General features: G+C 39.8%; 1 protein-coding gene across 7 annotated transcripts; it reads left to right on the top strand.

Annotated features, from left to right (window-relative positions):
* The first annotated feature begins 384 nt into the window (after positions 1 to 384).
* On the top strand, positions 385 to 11,427 carry cracr2aa (calcium release activated channel regulator 2Aa). Of its 7 annotated transcripts, none has more exons than XM_037254959.1 (20): positions 417 to 532; positions 1,549 to 1,676; positions 1,979 to 2,057; positions 2,187 to 2,385; positions 4,017 to 4,128; positions 4,217 to 4,403; positions 5,669 to 5,815; positions 6,091 to 6,181; positions 6,289 to 6,384; positions 6,689 to 6,876; positions 7,024 to 7,095; positions 7,491 to 7,536; positions 7,651 to 7,730; positions 8,782 to 9,103; positions 9,205 to 9,337; positions 9,477 to 9,558; positions 9,780 to 9,894; positions 9,990 to 10,091; positions 10,196 to 10,272; positions 10,663 to 11,427. In XM_037254959.1, exons 4-20 carry the CDS (start codon positions 2,206 to 2,208, stop codon positions 10,748 to 10,750), a joined length of 2,118 nt encoding a protein of 705 aa, XP_037110854.1. In that variant the 5' UTR covers positions 417 to 532; positions 1,549 to 1,676; positions 1,979 to 2,057; positions 2,187 to 2,205; the 3' UTR covers positions 10,751 to 11,427. The 7 variants fall into 7 exon arrangements, with proteins under 7 accessions (XP_037110853.1, XP_037110856.1, XP_037110849.1 ...); XM_037254956.1 differs by having other exon boundaries at positions 1,979 to 2,109; XM_037254958.1 differs by lacking the exon at positions 1,549 to 1,676 and having other exon boundaries at positions 385 to 532.
* Positions 11,428 to 12,256: the final 829 nt, after the last annotated feature.

Here is a 12,256-nt window from a genome sequence, read left to right as displayed (position 1 = left end):
GTAGAATTAATAAAGATAAACATGGCCATCTGCTGGATGTTGTTGGGTACTACTCCCTGCCCGCTGACCCTAGATGCAGGCACAAACAAAAATGCACACAAAAACCTGAATTAAAATGATGCAATGCGCCTTTATGACCGTAAGTTTTAACTGTTATATTATATATTTATATATTTATTTATTTAATTAGATATATTCAAATTAGTAACATTTTGCTGATGTTCCGAATAAAAGTTTGGACACCGTCAAGTGTCAATGAGTACTTCAGGTTTTTGTAGATAATACTTATTCAAGATTTATTTTATTGTAATATTTTATTGTGGGGATAAAATGGACCAGGAACTTGGGTGTCGTTGCTATAGTAATACTTGATAACAGCCCCGCCCCTTTTGTTTGCTCATCCGGCGTGCAGTGAGTCAAATTCCACCACTGCAGCAAGAGTCAAGTCACACTTGTTTTCACTCATCTGCGTGAAACTAAACAGGTTGTCAATGAATTAATCCATCGAGAACGCACTTTTTCCACTGTTCTGGTACGTACGTCGTCTGGGTCATTTGTTATATTTAACACCGAGTTTGAGATCAATTAACCTGGCACTAAGTGAGTGATTTTAACTAGAATGTATTTAAACGTGCACGTACACACGTCTGCAATGTCAAGAGACCTGCAACTCTCCTCGGCAGTTTAGCATGACAAGGAAGTGAATTTTAAACAATGGGTAAAATTGCGCAACTCACTGTGGTTTTTGCTCAAGCTTTTCTCTGCATTTTAATTTGTTGCGCGGTGAGGTGTGGAGGTCATCCCTCAATAAAATGATCTAATGCGCCTGTTCCGGTTTACCTCTCGTTTCAGTATTACTATGGAAGGCTGCTGGTATTTCATTTGAATTGCAAATTTTTTTTTTTCTGTAAAGCGCGCTATATTTAGTGGCAGCATAGATGAATGTCATAAACAGACAATAATACTCCAACAAATGATTCCAATGGCCATCATTAATACTGCTGCTTATGCTCATTCAGCCACAAACTAATAGTGTTACCAACAGTAAAGTGCTGTGATATTTTGTGACAAGAAAGCAACTTTGAAATCATGATGATATTCTAATAAAATGTGCAGGAATTTACTTATGGTGCTTGGGGGCACAGTCACTATTTATGTTCTGAACACTAAGCATTAAGCAACCAATATCTGACACCTCTTTCAAGTCAAACAGGAGCCTTTAAACTGAGCTCTATTTATGGGGTCATCCTATGCTACGTCTACAAAGTTATGCTGAGCATATGTCACTGTTGTTCAAATACTCCACAATGTTACTGTGCAATGCATAATGTTAATCTACAGTATGTTGAATTTGGTTTTGCTTTTGTGGCAAGAATTTCAGTCGAAATATAGATTTTTCACAAAGTGTTAATCAAACTCAATAAAAACCGAAGGAGTTCTTAACAATACCTTTCCTCCAGACAATACAACACCTTGTTCGACATGCGACAATGTGGTGTAATGAAGAAAAAAAAGACGTTCACTTCCTCTTCATGTTTCCTCTTTTAGACTCGAGGTGGATCCGTTGCGTGTAGTGGCTTTGCCTTCTTTGTGAGCGTTTGTGCGAACAAGAAGTTGACATCTTTATATGTTGAGTACATTGTGTTAGTGGATCAGATGTCTATCTGGCACTTATTGTGAGTAAATTACACCTTTAACTGAGTAGGAGTACTAACAAATACTCAATAAAAATCTCTTATCATTAAAAAAAATAACCTGAATATTTGAGATGCGGATATATATATGTATATTTATTATCGTTTTGTGGTTGTTGTTTACAATATTTAGTGTTCTGCATCATACTGATGCCATTTTCAATTTTGTGGTGTTATGTTTATTTCACCTATTTGTTTGACATGCAGTAATTCATAAAAATATATATATCATTTTCCAGGGAAAATGAATATACAAATTAAATATTCTCTTTTCTCTTTTCTAGCACCCGGTGTCAATTAATGAGGCGGTTGCTAAGAGATGATGCATTATACTGCTGAAAGCATCTGATGCTTGTTTAGCCTGTAAGCACGACTTCTTCTGAGATCTGTCTCCGGTGCACCTGACTCATGTGAAGTACGACTGAGGTGCCCACATCACAAGCAACTTATTTCTACCATGGCAGCGTTAACGGTCTCCTCTGCCCTCACCAGCACCGCTACTGGGTTTAGGATGGCGCAGCGAGGGCACGGAAGCACCGAAGAGCCCCTCAAACGTGAGAGTGAGTGGCCAAAGCGAGAGAGCGGGCATGTTGGTCAAAACACTGTCCTGGAGAAAACGCACGAGTTCTTCCAGGTCTGTGACATCGAGAAAAAGGGCTTCATCACCCGACGTGACATGCAGGTGAGTGAGGTGATCAAATTGTTTTTGAATTCATATTTTTTAAATTCTAATGCTCCATCTAAATAAATTAGCAACATTCTGTCATATAACTGTTTTTGTTTCATTTTTGGGGGGCATGTTTTATTTAATCTGAAACAACACAATTTGTTCTCTCACCAGTGATGAATTAGACATGAAGATACCTCATGTGGTTTATTCAAAAACAGGACAACAAAGAGTTAAAGGGGAAGGCGGCATTGATAGTAGAGTGAGCAACACAAATGCTTTGTGATCCAAGCTCCCCACACATATTATTGTGCAGATTTACTTTGTCTCTCTGATGTTACCAATCCATTAATGAAGCACTCATGAACACAAACACATGTATAGTGGAGCTTTGATATCACAGCCTGCTCTAGTGAGGCTTTAGAAGCACCACTTGGCGCTGTGAGTTATATCATTGGATATTTGTTATGCTGCCGCTTTCAGGAGACCAGTTTTGTGATGTAATAGATGCGTTAACGCACCGCATGCTACCATTTCCTTATCCCCACCCTGGATCAAATGGGTGGCCTCTGTCAACACTTGCAGTAGTGTAAATATATCCTGATACCACACTGCCTACAAAGGTGTGGCTGGGTTTCTTTTTTTCCTTCTTCAAAAATTGCTACTGTCATTGTCACGAGTTGTTGGCTTGACCTCTCCTGGATTTGACCTTTAGCTAAGAGTACCTCCCATGTCAAATAGTCTCTCTTTGCAGTACGTCATGCAGAGCTCAAACTTTACATTTTCCACTAAGGCCCTTCTTTGTGGAGTTTGCATGTTCTCACCATGCTTGCTCGGATTATCTCTAGGTGCTTGAAATTGCTCTAATGCTTATGTGCAGATGGTTGTTTGTATGTATTGTACTGCCTGGTGACCTGTCCAGGGTATATCCTGCCCAAGGACAACTCCAATATTTTTTCTTCCCAGGAACTCAAAAGTGGGTTGGATTGATAAATATGAGGGCTGAGAAAATAATTTCTAAATGTATTTTAGAAGATCACATATAATACCGGTAGGGACCAAACTGTAGATAAACTGATTTTTAAGAAATATTTAATCCCTTCACTGCCCTGTAATTTTCCCTCATTAATACACCGTTAATATGATTTGTCTGTTTTAATCTGGTGAAGTGCAATAATTATTACGTGTATGTATTTGCCACAATTGTAAAGTATTGGAAAAGTTTTTATCTTGAACGGGTATACTTGCCCCTATTTCTGGTCCGCTGTAAAGTATTGGAAAAGTTTTTATCTTGCCCTATTTCTGGTCAGCTGCTCTGGTCAAACATTGAGGAACCGACTGTATCAACTGGGAATATTCCATATGGTTCACGGTGTGCACAGTACATGAACACAAGTATCACTAAATGGTACGTTACAATCATTGCTGTGTTTAAAAAGAATCAAATTAGCCTCTGCTGGGTTATTTATAAGCATCCTAGGTGCATTGCAAAGTGTTATATAAGTATCAGTATTGTTATTGTTGTGGTTCTTATCATTTATTATTACTGCACGGAGGCTGCTCTTAGGGCACTTAAATATTAGAGGGCTCCACTTTTGTATTCTCCTTCTGGCCGTGTCTTTGACAATAACAGCTGCTCGCGTCATGTAAAACAGAGACTGCTTGGCGAGCTCCCTCTCAGTGCGGACGAGCTGGAGAAAGTGTTTGACACCCTTGATTCTGACAGCAATGGATTTCTAACCCTCGATGAGTTCTCCACTGGCTTTAGTAGGTTTGACTTGAATGTTCCTATTGGCGACAACACCGATACAGTATGAACATGTGTTTTATGTTTTGGATCTCATCCGTTTTCTAGGTGATTTTTTGTCTGGCAGGAATATTTCTTTAAAGGACGACATGGGGGATAAACCCCACTGCGTAAAGTCTCCTGAGGTCCTTTACCGCAGCCGGTGGGAAGAGAGCACGGTGACCTCAGAGGATGAAGAGGAGAAACATTTTTCCATGCTGATGGAGAGCCTCGGAGCCAATAACGTCTTGGAAGAGTGAGTATTGTGTGTGTTTACCCACTCATGTGGACAACTTCAAATAGTTTAACACTCAAAATGATTTGTTCTATGTGTTTCCCAAAAGCTTTTCTACTCTATTCATTTGAAAATGGTCCCACAGATTGCTATTCCACTCAAATCAACTATAACAATGTCTCTTTCGTGAAAAAACACAATTAATCTACTTTTGTTTCATTTTTGAATGTGGTACTATAAGCACACGAGGCATTTCATTCGAAAAAGATGTAGTCTGCTGCACTAATTAAAACCCCATTTGTTCTGTGAACCCAAGTTTACTTGCAGTTTTTGTATGATTTATTATACACAATCTCAGTGCATTTTTTGATTTTGCACTTTGGATGTCCTAAAGAGAGGCCCCAAAGTTGAAACCGCAGTGAGCTGTGCATAACCATTTCAATGTTTCCATTCTTTATGAAATGCTGTGGCATGCGTATGACCTCCCCCTTGTCCTTCATAAAATTTAGGAAGGGAATTATGCAATGAAGCACAATTTTTTGTTGATTACGTTTTGAAAATTACAACTACTTTGATACAATCTTACTTGAAATCTATTCAGAGAGAGTATCTCTTTTCACGATCCAAATTTGAGTGTTGTTTCTGTCAGTTGTAATTATTTTAGTTGTCTGTTTTGGCCTGGTAAATTATATATGTATATACACTGCACTTGAAATTGGAACTATTTTATTTTCAACTAAGTTTTCACAGGCAACTCAAAAAACAAATTCAAAAAGCAGGTGGTGCACATCTTGCCCATCAGATCTAAAATTAGTGATGAGACATGACCTTTCAAATCACATCCTTTTGGGCATCACTAACCTTTATTGATCCTAACCAGACATTTGACATTTACTGCAATACATGAAAGACAGTTATGCAGAAATGTGTCTCTGAACTTTATTCTTCAGCGGGATATTTTGTTGTTTCACTTATTTATGCCCTGTCTTAGTCTTTTTACTAGTTTCGTGTCACAATTAGATATGATTGAGAGTCAGGATTATTATTTCTGAATGATGCCCTCAAAAAAAAAGATTCTTAAATGATCAATATTTGTTGTAACCTTTGAAAATTACTTCTGAATTGATTAGGCCACTATAATTTGTATGATTGCTTCAGTATAAGTTTTTGCATTTGATCAACACTTAGTTTTTTCCATGTTGAACATAAGTAACATACATTTTTATACCAGGATTGGTGCACCTCATCTAATATGCACGTTTACATGTAACCTTCTGTGTCATTAGTCCTGCAGAAGTACGCAGCTTGTGGGCTCAGCTACGGCGAGACGAACCACACCTTTTATCCAATTTTGAAGACTTCCTGGCGAGGGTAACATCCCAGATAATTGAGGCTAACCAGGAAAAAAGCGAGATGGAGAGCGCCCTGAAACGGTCAGGGAATATCCTATACCTGTGGATTATTTTGAGTTTAGTCAGGCTTTTATGACATGAGTAACAGCGTTTGACTAACAAGCTGCTTCAATTAAAAAAATGCCGTTGGCAGGAAATTTTCCTCAGCTGTACAGCTACATCCTTTAAAAATCATAGTATATTCTTAGATACTATCAAAGCAACAACATGAATAAATTCTGCTTAAGACAGCTTTAATGTGAAAATCATTTCAACCAACTTTATTGTGATGCAAACACAATGTCTATGTCTTATAGAAAAGCAGCTACACATGACGATGAGATCCATCGCCTCTACGAGGAAATGGAGCAGCAAATAAAGAATGAAAGAGAAAGGGTTGTTCTGCAAGTAAAAAAAAAGTTATTCTTTTCAAATACAATCACCAAAAAATGCATCTCATTCATTTGATTTGTCGTTGAGCTCTGTGCTTGTAACTTCCTTTCTCGTCTCTGAAGGACTACAAGAGGTTTGTGTCTCGCAGTCAAGACCTTGAAAGAGAGCTGATCACCAAGGAGAAAGACTTAGAGCAGCTCTTTCAGAAGCAAAGGAGGGTGAGTAAAGAGTCGAAGAGTGCACAGTGCATTTTGCACATAGTTTCACATGTTCAAACACTCACGGCTTTAATTGGATGGGTGAACGGGTGGATGGGTGAACGGGTGGATGGATGGATGGGTGAACGGGTGGATGGGTGAACGGGTGGATGGATGGATGCGTGAACGGGTGGATGGATGGATGGGTGAACGGGTGGATGGATGGGTGAGCGGATGGATGGATGGGTGAACGGATGGATGGATGGACATCAAATCTTGGCCTGACTATAATGTGATTGCTTTGCCACCACTGGTCCTTTTACAGTTAGAAGATCAGTGTCAGGAGCTTCACAGTGAGCAACACGTGACCAAGGTGGAGAACGTCAAGCTGAAGAAGACAAATGATGAACTCGCCAAGGAACTGGATCACACTAGTCAAGAGTTGCTCTTGGCACAGGAGCAGCTGAGTCTGCTCCACGAGCAGTCCACAAGACTCAACGAGGAGAGGGAGTTGTGAGTAATGACCCCCAGCTCTTTAATTTCAGCATTTTGCCCTTTATGTTTAGCACTTTGCTTGTTGCACTCACTGTAATGAGCCTCTATAATTAATAAAAAACTATAAAAGTGTTATTAATTATCACAATACTGCATTTGTAATAGGGAAATATACAGACTGACGGAGGGACTCCAGCGTGAGCGAGCAAGCCTCCTCAAACAACTGGACCTGATGAGGTGTGGATATTTGCATGGGTGTTAACAGCGCCTATAAAGACAAAACACTTTGAATATGTTTTGGGAACTTAGTTTGGGTAAACTAACTTATTTGTCTGAAAAGTCAACTGGATACAAGAAGATATGTCACAATGTTTTGATTTATTTTTGTTGACAGTTTTATTTTGCGCTGTCAAATTCACTGGCGCTGAGTCGGTGAATCAAGCTGTAGCCCACTTCTGAAACTTTTATTCCACTCTTGTGTCGCTTTCATCTCTGAGACATTCTGGCTGTTTTCAAGAGCTGGCCCTGTATGTGTCGGCTTTGTTCTTTATTTTTTATTTTTATAATCACTGAATACTGATCCGCAGTATCATTGAAAATATTTAACTATCTTCAGTATTTTCTTTTTTCAGGGAAATGAACAAACATCTACGAGATGAAAAAGACATTTTCATTCAGGTTAGTGACATGCATGAAACAAGACTCTCATGTTACTTTGTTGTATGACTCTAAAATTTCAAAAGATAAAGAGACAAATGATGAATCTGATCACTCATGTGTTTGGCTTTACAGAAACCCCAAAACTGTGAAAATACAGGATTACAACCAAGGTCTTTATGCCATGCTGGGAGACACACCTACTTGCCTGAAAGGTAAAAGCATCGAGTATGTGCAGAGGAACCTCCAAAGTTAAACACAAATATTTTCAATAACCCTTGATTGACTTGGCGTTGCTGTAATTTAAAAAGAAACCAAATTAAATGAATATTCCTGCTTACTAATTGTACAAACACTGTTTTGTATCCATAACCATGATAAATGGAATAGAAAGGAGATTAAATATATTTCTTTTAAATATAGGAAACTTACTCAGGCTTTTGGGATGCCAGACAATTACAAAGTGGTCTATTATAAATACTGCAGGAATTAATAAGTGGCCGTTGGCAGGTAACTCATCTTTACCTTTGTGGTTCATTATTATGTAACGTTTGAGTGACTGTATGTTTAACATGGCAGCTGCTTAGTAAAATCTTTTTTATAATATTGTACTGAGAAGAGGCGGCTCGGTGGAACACTGGGTAGCACGTCCGCCTCGCAGTTAGGAGGGTGCGGGTTCGATTTCACCTCTGGCCCTCCCTGTGTGGAGTTTGCATGTTCTCCCCGGGCCCGCGTGGGTTTTCTCCGGGCTCTCCGGTTTCCTCACACATCCCAAAAACATGCTTGGTAGGCTGATTGAGCACTCCAAATTGTCCCTAGGTGTGAGTGCGAGTGCGAATGGTTGTTTGTCTCTGTGTGCCCTGCGATTGGCTGGCAACCGGTTCAGGGTGTCCCCCGCCTACTGCCCGATGACGCTGGGATAGGCTCCAGCACACCCGCGACCCCCGTGGGGACTAAGCGGTACAGAAAATGGATGGATGGATGGATGGATGGATGGATGGATGGATGGATGGATGGATGGATGGATGGATGGATGGATGGATGGATGGATGGATGGATGGATGGATGGATGGATGGATGGACTGAGAAGCCAATGTTGTGTATTTGTATTGTTTATGTTCCTGATAAAATAGATTGAACTTCAAATTGGACCACTTTTCTGGTGTTTGACTTGGGAAGTTCCTGTTTACTTTTGGTCAATTTTTGTCAAGAACAAAATATAAAGTATACTTTAATCTCTGCTTGTTTTTAAAATGTTACATACAGTGAGGAGGAAGATGTAAGGCAGAATCCGGTCAATGTGTCAAGCAATTCAAGTAGTCCTAAAATAACCAGAGGTTACCTGCAGAGGATCATCTCTATCGAGGAGGACCATCTCCCACATTTGCTCCAAAATGGCACTCAGACCCAAATCGTTCTGCAGCCATTTATTGAAGGCGAGGAAGTGTCAGACCATGACGAGAATATAGACTTGGTGATGAGTGATATCTACCCTGTTCAGTTGCAACTGTCTAAGGGAGCTGGAGAAAGAAGTCAAACTCCATTGTCTCCAAGGGGCCAACCTGTTGGCAAGGAGACCAGCATAAATGTGAGTTTATCAGCATTTTTGTACTATTTCCTCCCTTTTTTTTAGTGGGGAGTCAACTATGTCACTCCTTCATTTGATCAGCATTGCTTCTGTATGTGTAGGAGGAAAGCAGTCTGTCACTGCCCGATCGGCTCTTTAAAATCGTTCTGGTGGGAAACTCTAGTGTCGGAAAGACCTCCCTCCTTCGACGCTTTTGTGATGACTGTTTCAACCCCGACACTTGTGCTACAGTTGGTATGAATCCCTGAGCTATATCAGTCCATAAATTAGAATTGTGAAGCTGGGTAGGAGATAATGTAAAATGCAGAAATCAAATATGTTGGTTAGATATTTATCTTTTGTTTAAAATGTCTCTATCAATTTGTATTTGCAGGTATAGATTACAGCGTGAAGACAATAATGGTGGACAACAGCCAGGTGGCGCTGCAGGTCTGGGATACCGCAGGGCAGGAACGGTAAATCAGCCACTTGACACATGAATACATTTTATTTTTGATGATTTATGGTGACATGTGTTTTGAAAGTGCTGTGCTTTTAATCAAAAGAAACATCTACTTTTAATCAAAAACCAAAGATTTGTCATTTTTTGAGTTTGGCGCTGCTTTGAAAGTTCTTTTTTTCCTTTTCTTTCATAACAGCCTCTGCTTTTTCATTTTAACGTCTCATTCCTTCTCAGGTATCGAAGCATCACCAAGCAATTTTTCCGCAAAGCTGATGGTGTGGTTGTGATGTATGACATAACAGTTGAGCAGAGTTTCACAGCTGTTAGACAGTGGCTGACAAGCGTGAAGGTAAAACTTAATGTTTGACTTTATTCCCCCGTTTTATGATAGCAATAATATGTCAATTTCCGTGACTGTCTATATTTCCTGTCTCTTGTTAATAGGAGGGCTCAGGCGAAGATATACCTTTAATGCTGCTGGGAAACAAAACTGACTTAGAAATTACGAGACAAGTGCATAAAGCAATGGGCATGAGGCTAGCTGAGGTATGTCTATTGGTGAAATAGAAAACGATACTATTGAGGCACTTCTGTTAGCAGCTATAGATAAATTGTATTAAACTCATGATTTGTGTGTGTGTTCTTTTAAGGACTGTCAGATGACTTTCTTTGAGTGCAGTGCATGCTCAGGGTATAATGTGATGGAGGCTATGCTTCATTTGGCTAGGTAGGACATTTCTCTTTATTTCAAAAAAATAATAAAATAAAACACACTCGCACCAAAATTCATTTGGTAAGTGTGCTGAAACGAGGTGGGAATTTTTCGGCAGAGATAATTAGATGTTTTTTTGTGCCTCGCGAAATTCCTTTTTGAAGGGATGATAAATTTGTAAAGTTCTGATTTTAGCAACATCTAATTGTTTGAGAGAATATTTTGGCAAAATGAGATTGACAATGTATTATTCGCAACCACTCAACATATTTGATTAAAAAAATCAGAGTTTGTAACAAATCATGCTTTCAACAAATAGGATACAGACTGTACAAATTATGTAGTACATTTGGATGTACTGAAGAGTTTATGACCTCTTGGTTTTCATCCCATTGTGTCTCTCAGAACCCTGAAAGAGCAAGAGGATCGAGACAAAGAGAAGACTGTCCAGTTGGTCAGAAGCTCACTGGAGAAGAAAAAATCCTGCTGCTAACAAATACACTCTTTGCCTTTATTATTCTAAATGTCAACAAAACTCTCATCGGTGCACATCAAATTCTTATCATATCAAAGAAAGACAAATAATTGAACGTTTTAAAAGTTGACTTTGCGTCTATCACATCCTGGCAGGATTTTTATTATATATAGATTAATCCACGGGGATATTTTTCCACACAATTTCTTATTTTGGACTCAAGTGTAACATATCTGTAAAATGTGAAATACTGGTGAGTTTTCTTGAGGCCGGTTTTTAAGGTATCGGTGTCCTGGGGCTATTCTGAACACTGCATAATTCAATTGTTTACTGGGTTTATCTGAATGTTGTCGTGTGATTTGCTGCTTATTTGTTCCTTTGTAATTTAATGTTTGTAATATTATGGAAAGCAATTTGTTGGTTAGTTGCAATTATTGACTTTTTGGAGACAGTCAAATTTGTTTGATTGTAAAAATACATGCATCTACTTGCCAAGTATTTTATACATATTATGCCCCTCATTATTTAATGTAATACTAAGTATGTTTGTATGTGATTTTGGAATTCAAATACTATTGTATTGTAATTGAGTCACTATTTGTGGTTCACTCCCACAACTCTCTAGCACTTCACTCTTATGTGTACACTGAGATGTTTAATTATTGTAACAAAAATAAAGAATTGGGTGTAAAGGATGGCAGTTTGGACCTTTTTCACAGCACCAACCAGTGGATGATTTTACACATTGCAGTTTATTCAATTTTTAACATGACATGAAACCAAGGAAAAATATTTGAGTTTAATTTAAATGATTAAATAAATTAATCTCTGCCAATCCTGATCCCTCAACAGTGTGGAAAGGTCTGCAGAGCATCACGGGCTACAAGAAACGAACCCCCCGTCCTGTGGAGAGCCCAAGGCTTGCTAACCAGCTGAATAAGTTCTACTGCAGGTTTGATCGGTCCTCCCACACAACGGGACTTCCTGCAGCACAATCTACATACTCGCCTCTCCCCACAACTGCTCTGTCCACACCTCTATCATCGTTGTCACCCACTCTCTCTCTTGCAGAGGCCGCACCCGCACTCCAGGTCCGCGAGGAGGAAGTGCGCCAGATGTTCCGGAGACAAAAGACCAGGAAAGCACCGGGCCCAGACGGCGTGTCACCTTCCTGCTTGAAAGTCTGCGCTGAACAGCTGGCGCCCACCTTTGCACGGATCTTCAACCGTTCTCTGGAGCTGTGTGAGGTGCCCTCGTGCTTCAAGAGCTCCACCATCGTTCCAGTGGCCAAGAAGCCCGCCATCACAGGTTTGAATGACTATAGACCCGTCGCACTGACATCTGTGGTCATGAAACCTTTCGAGAGGTTAGTGCTGAACCACCTGAAGGAGGTCACGGGCCCCCTGCTTGACCCCCTCCAGTTTGCCTACCGGGCAAACAGGTCAGTGGATGATGCGGTCAACATGGGACTGCACTACATCCTGCACCACCTGGACACCCCAGGAACGTACGCCAGGATCCTGT

This window comes from Syngnathus acus, chromosome 6 (genome assembly GCF_901709675.1).
Source record: "Syngnathus acus chromosome 6, fSynAcu1.2, whole genome shotgun sequence".
NCBI lineage: Eukaryota > Metazoa > Chordata > Actinopteri > Syngnathiformes > Syngnathidae > Syngnathus > Syngnathus acus.
The sequence above is the reverse complement of the archived record's forward strand: the minus strand, read 5'-3'. Positions and strand labels throughout refer to the sequence as shown.